This window comes from Bos javanicus, chromosome 11, assembly GCF_032452875.1.
Source record: "Bos javanicus breed banteng chromosome 11, ARS-OSU_banteng_1.0, whole genome shotgun sequence".
Classification (NCBI taxonomy): Eukaryota; Metazoa; Chordata; class Mammalia; order Artiodactyla; family Bovidae; genus Bos; species Bos javanicus.
The window spans coordinates 96,933,659-96,952,535 of NC_083878.1; the positions used below are offsets into that span (position 1 = coordinate 96,933,659).

The 18,877-nt window shown below is 49.8% G+C and overlaps 1 protein-coding gene across 7 annotated transcripts in view; it reads left to right on the plus strand.

Annotated features, from left to right (window-relative positions):
- MVB12B (multivesicular body subunit 12B) overlaps positions 1-18,877 on the plus strand; it is a 208,854-nt gene that overhangs the window by 78,825 nt on the left and 111,152 nt on the right. For all 7 annotated transcript variants that reach the window (XR_009739594.1, XR_009739595.1, XM_061433526.1 and 4 more), the window contains exons 5-6: positions 329-458; positions 2,926-3,048. Coding sequence is in view for 5 of the 7 variants with exons in the window: in XM_061433526.1 (XP_061289510.1) it covers positions 329-458; positions 2,926-3,048 (253 nt within the window). In the remaining 2 variants the exon portion in view is untranslated. The remainder of the gene's footprint in view (positions 1-328; positions 459-2,925; positions 3,049-18,877) is intronic.

Below are 18,877 nucleotides of genomic sequence, written 5' to 3' on the forward strand. Positions count from 1 at the left end.
TGTGTCCGAGGGTTGGAGCAGCGAGCAGGCTGCCGCCAAGGATTTATCCCAGGCTTCTCCTGGCAGAGGTGTGTGTGTGCCCCGTGGGCCCCTTCCCGGCAGTGGGCGTCGGGGATCAGGCCCTGACGGCAGGGCAGGGTGACCAAGACTGTCCACTGTGGCCCTGCCCGGGCCAGAGCGGTGGCGCCCCAGCCTTTCTGTCGGGTGTCTTGGATGACCAGTCATTTCCACCGCCGGGAAGGGAACACGACGGGAGACGTGGTGTTGAGGATAAAGATGTGGGCATCTCTGGAAGACTCATAACTCTTCTTGTGATCCTTTCCTTCAGAGGAAGTGGCTTTTAGGAAGAAGAGGCTGTGCATTAAATTTATCCCGCGGGATTCAACTGAAGCGGCCATTTGTGACATTCGGATCATGGGCCGGACCAAGCAGGCCCCGCCTCAGTACACGTTCATTGGGTAAGTCTCAGCAAGGCCAGGCTCGTTGCTGCTGTCTGCTGAGCGCGCTCAGGTCCCTCCCAGGGGCCAGGTCCGGAGACCTGTGTGACCCACAGCCTCTCAGCCGCCTGCCTCTCCTGGGCCTCCATCTGGCCCTAGCGCTTCTCACTGCCCTTCCCACCTAGACGACAGCCAGTCCAGGACACCACCCTCCCAACTTCTCCTCCTGTGCTCACGCCACCTGCTCCACCTAAGGGGCTCTCCTTCCCTCTTCCTCCTATGTGTTCATCCTCAAGCTCTCAGGGGTCTTTCCAGATGCCTTGAGCCAAGGGGCTGCCTCCTTTCCGACCACTGGGCCTCAACTCTCCCCACGGTTTATTCACCCCATCACAGTTTAGGGAGCACCCTGTTTGGTGCACAGGGCCAAGCCCTTGGATATGGCGGTGAGTGAGGCAAAGAGCCTGCTCCCTTGGAGCTGGTATTCAGAAAGGGAGACAAGCAACAAACAAGAAACCTATGGGTGAGACCTATTTCAGCTGGTGAAGAAATGGGGGCAACTAGGAATGAGGGGTGTCTGCTCCCCAAGTGCAGAGGGGAGGTAGAGAGTCAGAAGGGGGATGAAGGGGTGCTGGCTATCCAAAAGACAACAGACGTTCAAGCATCAGGCCTCTGAAATTCGGGTCTCTCAGATTAACAGTGTGGTAGATGGTTTTTGGCCTCTTGGCCACATGCCATCTCCCTGGCCAGCTTTGCAGGCTTCTTGCCTGCCCCTGTGGGTCCCCAGGGATGTGTTCTCCTACTTGACTTTGGAGGTCGACTTCCTGGATCTTGCTCATTTGAGCCTAAACCCTCCTCTTTACTCAAAAAGCCATGGCCTTTCCTTGAAGGCTGCACACAGGCTGGGAGGTAGATACATAGATGGATAGGTGGATAGATAGATAGATAGAGCCAGCTGTAGTGTTTGCTTGAAGCGCTTGGGGAACAAGTGTCACAGAAATAGTTTATTTTCATCTTGGTGCACAACAGCTTGTTTGACTCTTCAGCTATGGAATCTGAACACTCTTCTCTGAGATTTTAAGGTCCCTAAGAAGGACTCTGTGATCACACCCTTTCTACACACTCAACACTCCTATTTTGCAACACGGTTTAAACTCATTATGTAAACAAGATTACTAGAGTAGAAAACAGTTAAGAAAATAACCATACTTCAGGTATCTTAGAAACAGCCACTTATATACAAATAGTAGAAACCAACAATTTAATAATTGTTACATCTATTATGTATATTCAGTTACTATGTGTATTCAGGTTTTTTGAATTACACCCTATACTCTTTTCAAAGATTCAATTTTTAACCAATTTAAGCAATTCTAAAGAATAGATTCTTACCATATATGTCTTGGTAATCAAAACTAGAATCCTTTTCTTACATCATTTTGAGAAGATTGCTAAATAAAGTATATTTTTGTTTCATCTTGGGGCAAAAATTCTTTTCCAGAGGAAGACAATTCCAGTGTTATTTGTAAGGAAAGAGATTTCAATGTTCAGAACTCTTAAGTCACTTTTTCTTAAAAATGGACACACCCCTACAGGTTACTTTGCAAAGGTTTGGGGTTGTCGGCTGTGAGGGATAGAAACCTCAGACCAGGAACAGCTCCTCCAAAGCCTGACTGTGGCCGTGACCGAGAGGTGGCAAAGTCAGTGCAGCTGATTAGAATCAACCAGCTAATAAGACACGACTGGTTGAGAATAGTTCCTGCAGTGTACTGATACAGAGAAGCTACCAGAAGGATCCACTGAGCAAATCTGTTCTTGTTTTTTGGAGAGATGACCTTCCTCTACATCCCAAGATGCAGATCTAGGGGGCAGCTGAGAAGTCGGAAGTTGGATGTGGCTGAGATAATCCAGTTACAATTCCAAAGAGTACACCTGTCTCGTGGGCACCTGACTGTGGGGTGGGGCTGGGCGGGTATGCCGGTCAAGTAACAGGAAGCCAGACGTGGCCAGCTGTCAGCCCCACCTCGGTTGTAGTGGTTCATGGGGCACGTGCCTGGCATTTTGTGATGCAAAGATGTCTCCCAGACAGGCCCTGAGAATGACGGGCAGTGAGGGGCCTGGAGGAGGGGCGTGGCCCGTTCTCCTGGCAGTTCAACACCAGGTACAGGTGGTCTGCCCTCTTGAAGTGGATTACGGCGCAAATACCCTCAATGAAATGACAGTAAAAAGAATTTTGCAGACTCAGAACCGAGGCACACATTGACAGCATATATGTAGGACAGCAGGCCCCGGGATGGAGGAAGATGACCACGCCCGACAGGCCTGCAGGGTTGGGACAGTTGCCATCACCTCAGGCTCTGAACCGTGACACCTTCATGGGCCAGAATCGACTCCCTGAGGTCTGAGGCCATGACCCTCTGAAAATGAGTCGGTCTGCTCAGGTCATTTTATGCTAAACCGCCTCCATGAAGATTTCTCTTTTCTCTTAAAGGGAATTGAACAGCATGGGGATCTGGTATCGAATGGGCCGAGTACCACGAAATCATGATTCATCTCAACCCACAACGCCTTCCCCGTCATCCGTTGCTTCCACCCCAGCCCCCAACCTTCCCAGGTGAGGCCCTGTCCGTGGCTCTGTTCGGTTATGCATGTCCCAGAGGAATGTGGTCTTGGGTCGCACTGCGTAACTTCTTAAACACTTCCACTTAGGATCTGCAGAAACACTGCTAGAGCAGTATACCTTTAGAGGAAATTTTGCAAAACCGGTTAGAAATCTTTGCATTACATGAATGTAAAAGCCGTTCTGTGTTTTGTTGTACATATTCTGCAGGATTCTAAAATAGCAGAATATGCAACTTAAAATGGGCTTGTTATTCTGAAGAGCTCATAGCTGCAACCAGTCACATGATCTGTAGCCTTGCGGTTGGGAAGGCTAGCCATGGAAGGTGGAGTTCTTTCTCTGCCTTGGCCAGCAACTCGTTTCACTCTAGGAGAGTTGGTAAGTGATTTTGTTCATTTCCATATTGTTTCTTTTCCCAAAGAGCTGCAGATAAGAAACAGGTAGTTTGGGTATGAGAGAATAGCGAGAAGTTTTTCAAGGGCTGTTCATTTTAATACTTGTTTCCACAAAGAAACGTGGCTGAGCAGACTGGTCTCTGCACCTGATTTAACTTGATTTCCATCGGAGCAGAAATCTGGTAATAGCAGATTACCTGAGTAGTAGTCTCAACACTTTCTATCTGATCAAAAACCTCTGCATCGTTAGCAGTAAATTATTTGAGGACAAGGAGCAAATAGCAATGATAGACTGAACTTGAGAAAAGAATTACAAAAGTAAACAAGCAAGTAAGAAGTGGCGAGGCAGTGCCATTGGAGGTGGATGAAGGTTAAGGAGAAGAGATCTCAGAGCTTCCATTTGGGTGAACAGAGGTGACAGAATCGGTCAGGAGCAGGACAAAGCCTTTACTGGGTGCTTGCCCCTCCGCACGCCCCAAGGTCCACACCCTGCGCCCCAGAAGTTGGAGGAGAGGGCGGCATGGCTGGTCCCTCACGCCCTGTTCTCCGCTGAGCCTCCCCTGCCTTCAGGGGAACGTGCTTGCAGGAGCTGGCAGCTCGGAGGCCTGTCCTTTGGGACTTTTCCAAAAGACAGTCAGGTGTTTCTCGCTCAAGACAGGTTCACACACCAAGAGTGGTGGTTAATCGTAACTATCCCTGGCCTCACCTGAAACTTGAGGGGTGAAGAGAAGTGAACAGCTTCCCAGAGCTTCCCAGAGTTGTGTCTTTGGTTTAGGAGTACGAGGCTCATGCAGCTCAGGTCAGCCCTTTGGAGTTCCTTTCTCACTCCCCCAAGCACCGTCACAGCTGTGATCACTTTCACATGTGCTCGGGGTTGGCTCAGACCCATCACATGTGCCCAGGGTTGGCTCGGGCCCATCACCTGTGCCCAGGCTTGGCTTGGACCCATCGCCTGTGCCTGGGGTCGGCTCAGGCCCATCACCTGTGCCCAGGCTCGGCTTGGACCCATCGCCTGTGCCCAGGGTCGGCTCGGGCCCATCACCTGTGCCCAGCATCGGCTCAGGCCCATCACGTGTGCCCGGGGTCAACTCAGGCCCATCACCTGTGCCCGGGGTCGGCTCGGACCCATCGCCTGTGCCTGGGGTCAGCTCGGACCCATCACCTCGGAGAGTTTACAGCTGCTCCCTGTTGACGTCATGTGTTCTGGAAGGGCCTAGAAATAGGTGCCATCTCCAGGCAGGTTTAACTTTTTGTGAGATAAAGAGCTCCACTACTCCAGTTAAGGCAGGAGGAGTGCCCTCTCCCCACCCAGAGGCTAGCCGGTCAGCACGAGAGCACAGTCACTGGGACCTGAAGCCAGGGGACGCGGGAACACAGGCCACGGAGAGTCTAAACTGGAGGTAGCACATCAGACGGAGCCTTACAAGGCTTGTGTATTTTATAACCTCTTGTTTTTCAGTTTATGGTTTACAATGGCTGCAAGAAAATTGGATCAGTTTCATTTTACTTGCCAAATAAAGCAAATGTCAAAATAGTCAATATAAAATGTATTCTAATTTGACTGAGTTAAGTCAGCCAGGGTGCAGTAGGATAATTGAATGTTACATTAACGCTCCCCTTGTGTGTCCCAAGCCCTCCTCTCTCATTGTGCAGTCATTTATAGATGGTCCACACACCTATGAGCCTACTAATTCAACAGAGTGTTTTTTTTTTTTTTTTAATGTTCTTCAGTTTTTGTGAATGAAATGCTGATAATTCAGATTATCCACTGAAGATTTGTGAAGTGATGAGTGTGTTATTCCGTGCGGCTTCTGTCCAGCAGAGGAACCTGGCAGCTTTCTGGCGGAGAGCTGTGGGTGACGCTTGTGTTCCCGCTGGGGGCCTGTAGGATGGAGGCCTCTGTGCCTAGATCCCAGGAATGGTCTTCTTTCTCTCGTCCGAAAGCCTCCAACTCAGAACCAGCAGCCTGTTTTTCCTTTCCTGTCTTGTGCTTCTGCGCCTTTGTTCATGTGGACACTTGTGCATCCGATATGTCTTGCATTGCCTGCCTCGGATGTCAGCTCAAATACTGCCTCTTGCAGGAAGCCTTCCCTGAATGCGCTGTGCCAGGCTCTGCCCTCAGAGCCTTCTCAGCCATTACCCCTTCACTTTGTGATCATGTTGTAAACTCCTGGAAGGCGGGGACTGTGTCTAGCGTCTGTTACCTCCCTGAGCTCAGCCCAGGTGCAGAAACGTTCAGTTGTGCAGGAAATGCCTCTCCAACAGCCTGGGACCCCATGCTGCGGCCTCCCCAACCCCAACCGCAGATGACTCGTGAGCCCCTGAAGACTCCTCAGGCTTTTCTGATTATGAGAGGAAGACAAGCTGGTAGAAAATAGCATAGAAAATAATGAAAGAAAAAAAAGACTCCAGTAAGCAAAGGCTCATTACCTTTGGGTACATTTCTTTCAAGTCGTTTTCCTGTGTACTTTTTACATAGGTGCTATTATATCACAAAAAAGCAAAGTCTGTGTTTCGCTGCTGCTTTCTCTTGTGAAAGCACAAGCAATACCTCAGCTGTGGTCTTTGTGTGGACGCAGGGATCAAGTTGCAAAGCCAGGGCTGCGGTGAGAGCGTGGTGAGGCAGCGCCCTCTACTGACCAAGTGTGGAGGAGGCTGGAGGACGGGCAGGCTGTTGGAAGCAAGGGCGGCGGACCATTTTCCCAATTTCTCCTTTCCCTGGGGGCGGGAAGGAAGCCAGGGAGAGCCAGTAGCAGGCCTTGTTGCCTCCGTGAGCTTGACTTTATGTCTCAAGAGCCAAAGCATGCTCTCTGCCTTCATTTCTTTTGTTGTTAACTCAGGTTTCAAATAATTTCCAGTCGTTTTATGGAGAGCTGTCACCCCCGTTGATCTTAGCCCATAGGGGCAGTTGGCAAGATGGTGGGTCACCACCCGAGGACCTCGCGGTCCTGGCAGAACCACCTTCTCCTTCCAGAGGCAGGTACTGCCCCTCGGAACGAGTGCTTCCTGCCCGTTTCTTCCCTGTTGTTGCAGAGAATGCCAGCTGCGGGGCCAGACGTGGTGGTGTCCTTTCAGGATGGGCAGGCCCCTCGGCTGTATCCGGCGAATGGGGCAGAGTGTTTGAAGTTCATGGCAAGATCCAGGATAAGGTGTGTTGGCAGAGCTCCTCTTGCTCGTCCAGTGAATCTTTCTCTCACACGCACATCTCTCCACTCGTTTCTTGACAGTTTTACCCACGTGAGGAAGGGTGTGTCACTTCTTCCCCGGGGGCCTGGAGCCTCCATTTCTCCCTGGGCCCCAGCGCTGCTCCGTCCTCTGCCATCTGCTTCACGAACGTTGACTAACAGGGTGGGCCTGGCCATGGGCCTCGGGCGTGATCCTACGAGCCCACCCGTCTCCCGGGCTGGCCTCAGAGTTTTGGGTCGGCCCAGTGCGTGTGAGCAAACACTGGTGTCCCTGGGTCCTGGCCCTTCTGATCCTTCTCTGCTGCTGCCTCGTGACGGGTGCAGACAGAGCAAGCACCTTCCTTCCCCCTTCAGCCTGGGCAGCCCCCTCCCCAGCCCTCATATGTCATTCTGCCAGGACGAGAAGTTTCAGCTTCTGCTGGTACCAAGGTCTGGAAAATCTTGGGGAGGCAGGAGGACTTGCAGCTGATGGAGCACCAGCTGCCCCAGCATGTGGGAGAGGGAACGGTTCTGTGCCCTCCCAGGAGGGGCCCTGGTGGGCTGCTGCCCCCCGGCTTGCCGAACGGTAGAACCCGTAGCTTGATAAAGACATCAGAGGCATGCTTATCAAATGTGCAGATGACACAGAGTCATTAGAGAGAGCTGATGTGCTGAATGGCAGAATCAATACCCCACGTCTCCTCTACAGTCAGAGCATCCTGCCGCATCCAGGAGATGAAAGTTGATGAGTGAAAATGGACAGGGCCCCCCACAGTTCAAAACATCCAACTGCACGGGAGCCAAACTGAGGAAACCTGGCTTAGCCGCGGTCTGTGTGAAGCGGGCGCGGGCTTGGGTGCGTAGAACGAATGCAGCCTCATGCGCACAGTGGGACGGCTCGCCTTGTATTACGCAAATCGAGCATTGAGCTTGAGTGCGAGGAATCGCTGAGCTTTGATCTGAGTAAAGATGGGGCAGCTGGCTTCAGATGTCCAAATGGTTACCGTGTAGAAGGGAGCGTAGAAGTGCTTCCAGGTGGGGCTGGGGCACTGGGAGCCCCTGGAGGCAAAATTAAATCAGGTGGACTGAAGTCACAAGGAGGTAGATTTGGGCTTAACCTTTTAAAGTCAATAAAGAGAACTTACCAAGGGTGAAAACCCCATGGCATTAAAGAAGCCAGCTTAGGAGGCCATGTGCACCCAATCGCTGGCAGGATTCAAAAGCAAATGGATTTTTCAGGCCTTCAGTGGTTCTTCTTTAGCCCGTTAAGAAATGTGTCACACTCTCCAGCCCCGTCCTCAGGAATCCAGATTCAGCTGGCCTGCACGTTAGGGCCGCAGACCCCTTGCCCATGGGGTGCTCCAGTGGGCGCCTTGATACCCAGGTCTGCTCACAGCGTGCCCAGTGCTTCCCCACCCTCCGACCTGTAGCCCAGCCTCCTGCAGCTCACCCAGAACCAGTGTCAGTGGGTCGGAGCTTGGGGCCTGCGGGTGGCGGCACAGAGCCCTGTGTGGTGCAGCCGGACCACACGGTTCCAGCGGCTCCTTCTGGCCGTTCTGCTGGCTGGGGGTCCCCAGGGAGGAGCTGCCCCCCAACTCTGCTCCTGCAGACCTCAGGCCTTGGGCGGTCCTGTGACCCTCCACAGACACTGTCACCCCACCCCCTGCCCCAGGAGGAAATGTCATCTTCCCTCCGGGAGCCTCTCACCCGTCAGGCGGGGGCTGAGCCTCCTTATAAGGTGTGCGGCGCTGCTCCGAGTTGTTCAGGAATCTTCCGGTGATTTGTCAGCTTCCAGCAAGTTGTCAGTCACAGGTTCCGAGGTATGTTTCTTAGTGACAGACATAATTGTACTTAACTTTCTGTGTGGATGTTATCAATCTGTGACAGATACTCTGGGAAATGGGGCATTTTGATTGCAGAAGATCTGTCACCCACATTTACTCTTCCACTCAGGGACACAGGGATTCAGTCACAACTTTCGCATGTCCATGTCAGGTTTTTGAGAACATAGATCCTCGCTGACCTCAGAAATGGTTCCGTCACTGCCATCCCGGGGCTGTCATCTGAAAGGTTAATGGCTCCTCCTAAAGGAGAGGCAGCATCCCGCAGAGGCGATCTAGCATTCAGGCTGCGCACACGCAGGCTCGTCCCCGCCACATCTGTTGTCAGGAGCCTGCGGGCTGCCGCGCTCCATCCTGGCCCCCTGGCCCCCGCTTCCTATGGACGTAGGATCTACCGAGCCATTTGATCTACCCACAGAATACTCCGACAGCCGGGATGGAGCCTTGCTCACCAGCTGCAGTCCTGCTGGCTTAAAATCCTCGGGCTGCCTTCTGTCCATGTTGGTTTATAAAGATGCTTTTTGTATGACTAGACCACACCTGTTGTGGCAGGACTCGAACAGGAGGCCCAGGGCTGCACAGACCAGGGAGGCTCTTTTCCCTTTCCTGCCGAGGTGCCTGCCCCCGCCCCAAGGGGCAGCAGGCTTGGCGAGGGGACGTTTGCCTATAGGGAGGCCTGGCAGTTTCACCGCTTTTGTATCTTTACTAGGAGAAGGCTTCCCTGGTGGCTCAGCGGGAAAGAATCCGCCTGCCAGTGCAAGAATCGCAGGTTCAATCCCTGGGTCGGGAAGATCCCCTGGAGAAGGAAATGGCAGCCAGCTCCAGTATTGTTGCCTGGGAAATCCCACAGACAGAGGAGCCTGGCAGGCCACGTATAGCCCACGGGGTTGCCAAGATTTGGACACGACTTAGCAACTGAAGGACAACAACAAAAGGAGAAAGCCCAGCCCAGAGGGTTGGAGGGAGTTCATTTTCGAGTTGAAAGCTGTTGTGTAACAAGGATTCATCATTTACGAGAAGGGTTACACGGGTCCCACATGAGGGTGAGATTAGAAGGCGAGTCCAAGGGCCGGTTCTGGTGACGTTCCCCCTGACCTCCTGATAGCAAGCAATTTAGGACATGGATTTTGAGCTCCACTTCTGCAGTAGCAACAGTTTGGGGGTGTTTGAGCCCAGCGAGGGCCTGTGGGACCGTGCCCGTCTGCAGGGCAGGTCCAGGCACAACTGTGAGTCTGGCTTTACTTAGGAGAACTAGACTTCCTTTTTGTTCACACGCACACCACACGCCTTTTTTGTTTCAGTCTGAAAATAGGACACACGTGTTGTATCCTTCCTGCTGTGAGCGTCCTTTGAAGATGGAGATGGTAATGTGGCTTTGCCGCCGCCTCCCCCTGCTCACGGGCACCCACCCACCCAGCCAGCTGAAAGCACCAGCCTCCAGGGGCATCCCAAAGAAGAGGGGGCGGAGCCAGACCACAAAATCAAACTTAGGCTCCTGGGGCTCGGTATTAATTTCATCTAAATAACACACACCTACATTCTTTGTCTGGAATTTTAAAGTCCTAGGTCGCCTCCCATCCTGTTGGGGTTTTCAAACACACACACACACACACCACACACCACACACACACACACACACACACACACACACACACACACACACACACACACACACACACACACACACACACGTCCCCCAATTCGGAGCCTTCCCTGGCCTGTTACCTGGGCTCACGTGAGTCAAGTCCATCTCCTCTTGGCTCCTGGGCATGTTGTCCTTATCCCCCACCCATCTCTGCTCGGGCCATTGCTGTGTGCCTCGTCTTCTACCAGCCCCCGCATCCCCCGAAAGCGGCAGATTGGACTCCACGGAGTGTGAAGGCCTGGTCCTGTCCGCCTCCAGGCTTGGCCTCGCCCTCGCCACTTCTGGAAGGCCTTCCTCCCCTCCGTTGCCCGCACCCTGCAGTTTGGCATTTCCCGTTTCCCTGTCATTGCCATGTTTGTTTATATTTGGTCTTGTGACTAGATCTGCTGGCTTATTGATGACAGGGAGTCTCACATTCCTTTTTTTTCCCTCCCTTAAAGCCTCAGAAAAGGCTAGTGACAGAAATAGAGATGATGACATTTGCATCATGTGTATCAAAACTTACCAGGTTCTTTAGGCTGCATCCTCTCATTGGAGACTGTAAGTGTCCAGTGGAAAATGGTGTGGCTCTAAAACGGTAGGGACCTTTGAACTCCAGATGCCTGGCACGTGGTGGCCAATGTTTACTGAATGTATAAAGTGAGCTGGTTAGACACATTGGACCAGGTATCGTATACATCTCTCCTTCCGTCTAGCCAGCCAGCCAGCCAGCCAATCGAGACTTACATTTGCATTCTCTGGGTGTCAGGCACTATTCAAGTAAATTACAAAGAAAAGCTTATCTAATTCTCGTAACACTTTTTGAGTTGGGTACTGTTTTTTTCCTCCTCTTCGAAATGTGGAAACTAAGATCAGGGAGGTTAAATTCCTTTCCCAGCATCACACAGCTACTAAGTGTCAGAGCTGGGATTTGAATCGAAGCACAGATGAGCTGCCAACTCAATGGACATGAGTTTGAGCAAACTCTGGGAGGTGGTGAAGGACAGGGAAGCCTGGCGTGCTGCAGTCCATGGGGTCGCGAAGAGTCCGACACAACTTAGCGACTGAACAACAGCAGATGAGCTACCCCTGGTTGGCAGACTGTCCTCGTGCCCTGGTCACAGGCTTCCTAGTGTGAAGCATGTCCCTGGGGAGCGAAGCAGGTGCCTCAAGGGGCCGGTGGTTGGGGTGTAGCTTCTCCAGGCTCCTTCGCGGCTGCTGGAGAGGACTTCCCAGAGCCTGTGGTGTGGGCAGCAGCCCATCGCGTTCACACACTTCCCGGGAGACGTGTGGACGCTGGCTGGGGGCCAGTCCTCTCGAGTTGTGATTGCTGCCTGAGGAGAACATGTGGGAGCCATACCCCAGCGGGTCCCTCGACCAGCTTCAAAGCCCTCGATTACGCAGGGTTACAAGCAGTTTGATTTATTCTGGTGATTATGAGAGTGGTGTGAAAGAGACCTGCAGAGCGAGGTTATTTGAATATCTTTGAAATGCTTGTGCCGCAAAGCCTGGACTGCCTTTATAACAATACCCAACTTAGTTTTGGTGTCAGAGTAATTCTGAAGGTGAAATTTCATTAGAATACAGTTTGGTATTGTTAGATATGAATGATGAGTTTAGGCTGAGCGATACGCTTTTTGATATTAATTTTTAATATGGCTTCTTGGGAAGTCAGAGCTTCTGTTTAATGAAGAATTGACTAGTAGTCAATACAGCTCCCACCTCTGAGCAAGCCTTCTCTGTTTTCACTCTCCTGAGTCAGATTTTTGACAAGGTATTTGCTGCTTGTAAGTGTGTGATTTTTGTGATCTTTGTGACTTTGTGAGTGTCTTATTTTTCTTGGTGGTTATGATGGTTATGCAGGCTTGTTGCTGTTGTCCCAGAAGGCAGGGTTATAAATGTGAAACGATTCCCTCCAGTGTCTGCTTCTCAAATGTGCAAGTGCTCTTTGCACAGTGGGTGTAAGCTCTGGGGTTTGGAGAAAGGTCTTTTTCAGGATTATGAAAATAGTTTTCCATGTGTCAGAACAGATTTATCAGTTCACTTTAGGGTCAGTGCTGTGAACCAGACCATTTAGAGGAGGATATTTTACCTTTTATCAGAGTGGAAGCTGACAGTCTATTTGCAGGTAGCTCTCTGGAATATTTCACCTGGGTCTCTCCGTGTAAATCCAGCCGCTAAACAAAGTAAAAATGAGTGTGAAGTGGAATTTCCTGGTATTTCACCACTCCTGCATGTGCTGCCCACCCCCGCCACTATTCTATTTCAAGACAGGGTTTCAATGATTAATTTGGGTATTTAATAAAATTTTTTGCTTGTAGTAACTTTTCAAAGGCCTTTGGATTTACTCGGGTGGGGCTTTTGCCCATGAGTAGGGTGGCATTCAACTTGAACTCCCTTCTGAGCAGCAGATGTTTTGTTTCCAGTTGAATAATAATATTAATAATTATCAGAATAAATACAATTATCACCACCATCATTATTATTTCAGCTACAGGGTTTTTTCTTTCTTTTTTTTTTTTTGGAGGGGGGGGCATCTAGTACCAGGCATTGAGTAAACACTACATATTGTGTTTAATCGTTCCAATCTTTACAGCCATGCAGTGGGGTGAACAAACATGTCCTTATCTTGAGAAATGAGAAACCCAAAGCTTGGTGAGATGGCGACTTACCCCAGGGCAGAGGGTTAGGATGGAGAGGAGCCAGGATGGGAGCCCAGGTCCCTGCCTTCAGGGAGCCTCATTTGGCATTCAGAGCCCTCCCCACCTCAGCGTCCCCTGCAGCCAGTGGCACAGCCGAGGCCAAAACCCAGCCATCCAGCCATCAGAGCTCCGGACCAGGGCCCACATTCCTCCACCCGATTAGTCCTCGTTTCACTTTGTTTTCCGCAGCTTTTGACACTGAGTGGGCAAGAAGGGGAAGAACGCGCCTTGGGTTCTTTATGAGGGTTTGTTTTCCGCCCCGGGCCCCTGCCTGTCCTCCCCGTGCTCTCACGCACACGGGGCCTTTCATGAATCTGAGTTTTGGCAGGCTCGCTCCCCTTGAATTTTGGAGAAGCGGATATTTTAGTAGGCTGGAAGAAGATGAAAAGCTCGCAGTGCCCATATGTTCCTTGTTTTTAAAAGCAAGGTCAGTGAAGTTTAGAGACTCTTTAAATATTTCAGTTTATAAGATGAGACGAGATCATCTGGAATGGACGTGCGGTGCCCCGAGTCCCCAGCTTGGTTCTTTCCTTCTGTAATGGAGGTAGGTGTTCTGGCATTTCAGGGTTCAAGTGTAATAAAACTTAAAGTAGTGCATAAATACCATGATTTGGAACATTGCTGCAGCTATGAAAGTTAGATTTCCTCCCACCCTTTTTTTTTACCCCCCTCTCTTTTGCTTGTCGAGTAATCAGTGACTTGAAAAATAGCAGATTGGTCTAAGGATGGTAGTTTCAGAAACCAAAAACTCCCAGCTTTCAGGGAGTACCGTGTTCAACATTTTTCTAAGAAAGCGTTTTCTTCATTCAACTAAACCTTCCCCATTTGAGATTAGACATATGTTCCGAAATGTATGGCTACTGTACTTTGAAATGCTACACAAGCACCCATTTTTAGTTAAGACAGTGCCACCCTCTGCCTCCGTCTTCTCTTGAATTTCACAAAACAAATGACATGGTGGGTGTTTTTCTTGATCCCAAGTTATTTATAGAAGCCCAGAATCCAAGTGACTGTCCAGCCCATCCCTAAGGATACACTGAGGGGGCCACTGGCATGACCTGTTGATGCTGGCATGTGGGCAGGAGGATCAGGTCTGGGACCAGGTCTCATCTCCCTGTTACCACATTCCTGGGAGGTGAGATGCTGGTTACCAACCCAGGTGCAGGCGGGGGATGGCTGTGGTCATAGCCTTGGCAGGACCTCTGAAGGCCCAGAGAGGCGGCCTTTGCCCCTCATTGTTTTCCAGGGCCTGGCCTTCCCCCACCCCTGACACCCCACCCCATGGAGGAAGCAGGAGCTCCGTGCTGCCGGCATTTCCTGTCATGTTCCCTGCACTCTTTATACCTCTCCGATTCTAAATTTCAGAAGTAATTTGTCAGTCTAGAGGCGGGAGTCATTAATAACCATTATTTAGAACTGTCGAGTCTTCCCCTGTGTGTGTGTGTGTGTGTGAGTTAAGCATCCAAAAAATTGGCTTTGTTGGTGGCAAACAGGGCATCTCTATTGACAGATCAGGCCCGCCCCACCCCTGCTGGCCTTTCTCAGGTCTGGTTATTCCAAGTCTGGCTTTAATCACCAAAAAAGGGTGGTGGCAGAGTGGTTAACGCATGTCCTCCTGGAATTCATTAGTATTATTACCAAAGACCGTGTTGTAAATTGTTAATTTTTTTTTTAACTGCTTGGAAAAAATGTCTCTCTATTTCATTTTAATGTACTTAAAGAAAAAAAATTGTTTTTTCCTCGTCAAACATTTGAAACAGAATAGTTGAGAAGCTGGGACTTAGATCGCACTGGGGTGGGCTCTGCGTGGTCGCCCTCGATGGCACTGAAAATGTGTCACCATCAGACTCACACTGGGGTGGGCGCTGCATGGTCACCCTCAGTGGTGCTGAAGCTCTGTCACGAAGCTGGGACTTAGGTCATACTGGGGTGGGTGTTGCGTGGTCGCCCTCAGTGGTGCTGAAGCTGTGTCACCATCCGGTCGGGGTGCAGCCTGAGCCCCCAGACCGTCCAGCCGTGGTTACGGAGAGGTGTCGGCATTCAGTGTCTGTTAATGCAGGCTGTTATTCTTTAACATTAAAATTCCACTAAAGGACTAATAATTACTGTTAATATCTTTCCATGGAAACTTACAGTAAAGGAGCAATAGCAGAAACAGTATTTAAGGGAGAGCTGCCGGCATGAGAAGAATGCAAATAAGTGTTATTAGCCTAATGATTTTGCCGTCGCCATGGTTGTGCAGCAGCTCTGTTGTGAATATGTCATCCGGCACCCGTGAATTTGGAAAGTGTGTCAAAACACAACTTCAATTAGTTTGCTCTAATTATGGCTCTGGAGAGTTTGTAACTACATCACTCCTCATTAAAAGAGATTTTCTTATATGGATTAATGTAATATACAAAGGAAAGTTTCAAAGTTCCCGACGCCATTTGCTCCCGCAAGGAGCAGGCGCCGAGGAGACATTCTGGATCCCGGGTTTCCCGCTGCCCGCTCGGCTGGGCAGGGGGGCTGGGCAAGGGGGCTGCATGGCCAGCTCTTCCCTTCCTGCCGGAAGTGGCCACTGCCCATGAAACTCTGGCCACATCCACGTCCACAAGAGGGTAAGCGAACCCATCTCCAGCTTTTAGAAGAGACCTGCTAATCAGAAACCATCAGGACGCCCACCCCCACCCAAGCTCCTCTGTGGAGTCTGGAAGCAGAAAGATCTCTGGACCCACCACGGCCAAGTGCAGGGTACGAAGGGAGCCTTTGTCCCCGTTCCAGGGGCCATGGGGGAGATTGCATGGAAAAACGTGTTACTTTTGGTCACGCAGAAACGCATGGTGCCCACAAAATGTCTTAAGTCTTTTTCATACAGTGAAAAGAAGACCTTAAGGAAATGCAATTCTCTTGGCCAAACCAATAGGTAGTTATAAAGGCTATTGCTGAGCCACTGCCATTTCAAAAGAAAAAAACCAGATTCACATTTTCTTGTCCCATTACCAACCTTCACCCCCTGGCCTGACACCAGTGGTGTTCCACAGTGACCACCTTGGCACGGCCCCCTTATGCAGGGTCGGGGTGGGAGGGAGGGGGCAGGATGGGCAACAACTCAAGGCCGCTTCCTCAAGCTTTGCTACCCATCCCTTTGTCCGGCTCCTGAGCAGCTGGCCATAGTGGCAGAGTGATGTCCCAGCTTGGGGAGCTCAGGGATGCATTTTGAATCCAAGAGTTGAAGTTTAGATTGCTGCTTGAGGAGGCCTGGGTCTGTTGCCCTTCCCCTCCGATTTATTTGCAGGATGCAGAAAACCAACAATGCAAAACAATGCAGCTTTAAATGCATTTTTGTTAACCATTAAGTGTCCTATTTGTTACTTTTGATGAATACAAGGTAGGGGTGCCTGAGTGATGAGTAACTCGGCCTTGAGACTACTCAGAAGCAGTGTCATGTTGAGTAAGTTACATCACTCCTCTGAGCCTCAGTTTCCTTGTCTGTAAAATGGGGACAAGAACGCCTTCTCTGCAGGGTTGCTGTGAGAACCAAATAGGAAGACACACGGAAGTGCCATGCTGGGCACACGGTGGGCACCCATGTGTGTGACTTTCTGTCTTGGTCCAGGGTTTGTTTCCAAGTTTCCTTTGGGCACAAGCAGCCAGTCCCCTTGAGACCTTTCTGTTGTCCCCATCCAGCCCCTTTCAGCCTTGATCGCCAGCATCCCCAGCGAGTTCCCAGAGCATCAGGCTGGTTACAGGCCTGCTCCCCCACAGAGCTGCGCTCACAGGTGAGCAGCTGGGAAGGGGTTAAGATAGTAATTGTGTAAGTCTTCCAGGCTTTCTCCCAGTTCTGCGATAATTTGATGAAGAACTTCACCCTAATTAAATATTCAAATTAGGAATAAGTGTCAATATGGCTTCCCATTGCCTGGAATGATGATTAATTGTATTCAAAACTCTAGTGGCCCACTGTAATGTAAACTGAACCGTTGTTCTTGATTATTTCTGCACCACACTTGCCATGTTTTTGTTTTAAGATTTAAACTAGTAATTGATTTGCCATATGCTGTCGAGCTGCACATACTTTAAAGTTATGCGTTTAGGAACTTGGGGAGTTTGGAACTGAAATTCCCTAGTCTTGCAGAGGCAGCCCTTTATTCCTGGTCCACTGCAGAGTGATTTGGTTGGAGGGTGCGTGTGTCTGTGCGTGTGTCGGTTGTCATCCATGAGGAAAACTCATTATACCGTCAGGTTGGTAGGTTGAAGTTATATTGATCATGGCAAATGGGTTGCTTGAATGGAAAATGAACAAGTCTGCATTTATACTTCTGTGCTTCTGCCGTCTCGGTAAAGCAACATGGCAGAGTGGAAAAAGCATGAACTCAAATCCCACTCAGTCAATTCCTTTAGCTGTGTGACCTTGGACAGGTTCCTTAACCTCTCTGAACCTTCTTTCTTCCTACCAGTAGAACCTCCCCTGGGTTGTGAAGATTCAAGGTGAGTGAGAAGCATGAAGAATAGTGCAAGTTTTCAGTAAGGGGTGACTGTCGTAGTCACAAGTGATTCTAGGAACAAAGCCTTCAGTGGTCCCCTGCTTCCAGGAAGCCACTTCCAACCCTGAGTCAGAAATGATGCCTCACTTGTCTCACTGCAGGAGGCTCTGTTGCCCGTCTCTGACTTTGTCACAAGTCTTAGGTCATTGTCTTGACTCTTGAGTTGCTGTTGCTGTTCGTTGCTCCAGCCTTTTCTCCCCCACCACATTCCTCCCACTTGGCAGGTAACGCCACGACTCCCACGTCCCTGGGTACTTCACAGGGCCTAGTCGAAGGCCTGGTGTGTGGTAGTTGCTGAACAAATGTTTGTTTTGTTTTATGCCATTGTTTTAAAATTGAAGCATGTAGCCTTATAGTTTTCTATTTGTATATCTTGTGATATTTAGAATTTTTAAGTTTTATGATAGAGGGGTTTCCCTGGTGGGTCAGTGATAAAGAATCTGCCTGCCAATGCAGGAGACTCCGGTTCGATCCCTGGGTCGGGAAGATCCCCTGGAGAAGGAAATGGCAACCCACTCCAGTATTCCTGCCTGGAGAATTCCGACAGAGAAGCCTGACGGGCTGCAGTCCACGGGGTTGCAAAAGAGTCAGACACGACTTAGCGACTGATCACGCGTGTACTTTATGATAGAGGGAATTTATATGTGTGCTTCAGTTTACTTACAGATACATCTAAAAGGGAATGATGAGTCTTAATTGGGTTTGGGGTTTTTTTAAAATCATTTTTAAAAGACTTTATTTTTTAAAGAAGTTTTAGCTTTACAACAAAATAGATACAGGGATTTCATGCCCACATCTAGCTTCCTCCATGATCAATGTCACTCACCAGAATGGCTGTTTCCTTTTTATTTTTAAAAGAGGAACCTACGCTGTCACTGTGTAATCACCATAGTTTACCTTAGGGTTCAGTCTTGGTACCGTGCCTTCCATGAGTTTGGACAAACGTATGACGACATATGTTAATCGTTATATTGTCATAAATGGTATTTTCACTGCCCTAAAAAGTCTCTGTGCTCTTCCTGTTCATCTCTCCCCATGGCCCCTCTGGCAACTACTGCTCTTTTTCCAGTCTCCATAGTTTTGCCTTTTCCGGAATGTTGTAGAGTTGGAATCATACAGCATGTAGTCTTTTCAAATTGGCTTCTTTCATTTAGTAATAGGCACTTCTCATTTAAAAAAAACCTCTCAAGAGCCAAACACAGTGCTGGGACATAGAATAGGAGCTCAGTTAAAAACCGGTGCTCTGTGTTGGTCACAGCATATCAATTCTAGCACCTCCAGGTGCCTCTGGACCCCATGGTCTGTATCCCCTTGGATGGCATCAATTTACTGGCTGTATTTGGAATTAAAGTTTCAGGTCTGGGCATGGAAAGTTTGAGATGGTGAATTGTCATTGCAGAGGAAATAGGTCCATTGTTAGGTTTTTATAAAACCTCACTTGACTTCGCTGGTGTCATTTACAAAAAGAAAGAAAGCAAAAGGTCTCATCAATAGAAAGGGTAGTAAACTTTGCACTTTCTGAGGTTGACTTCAAAGTCAGTGAGGCAGAAAAAAAATCACCTCACCTAAAA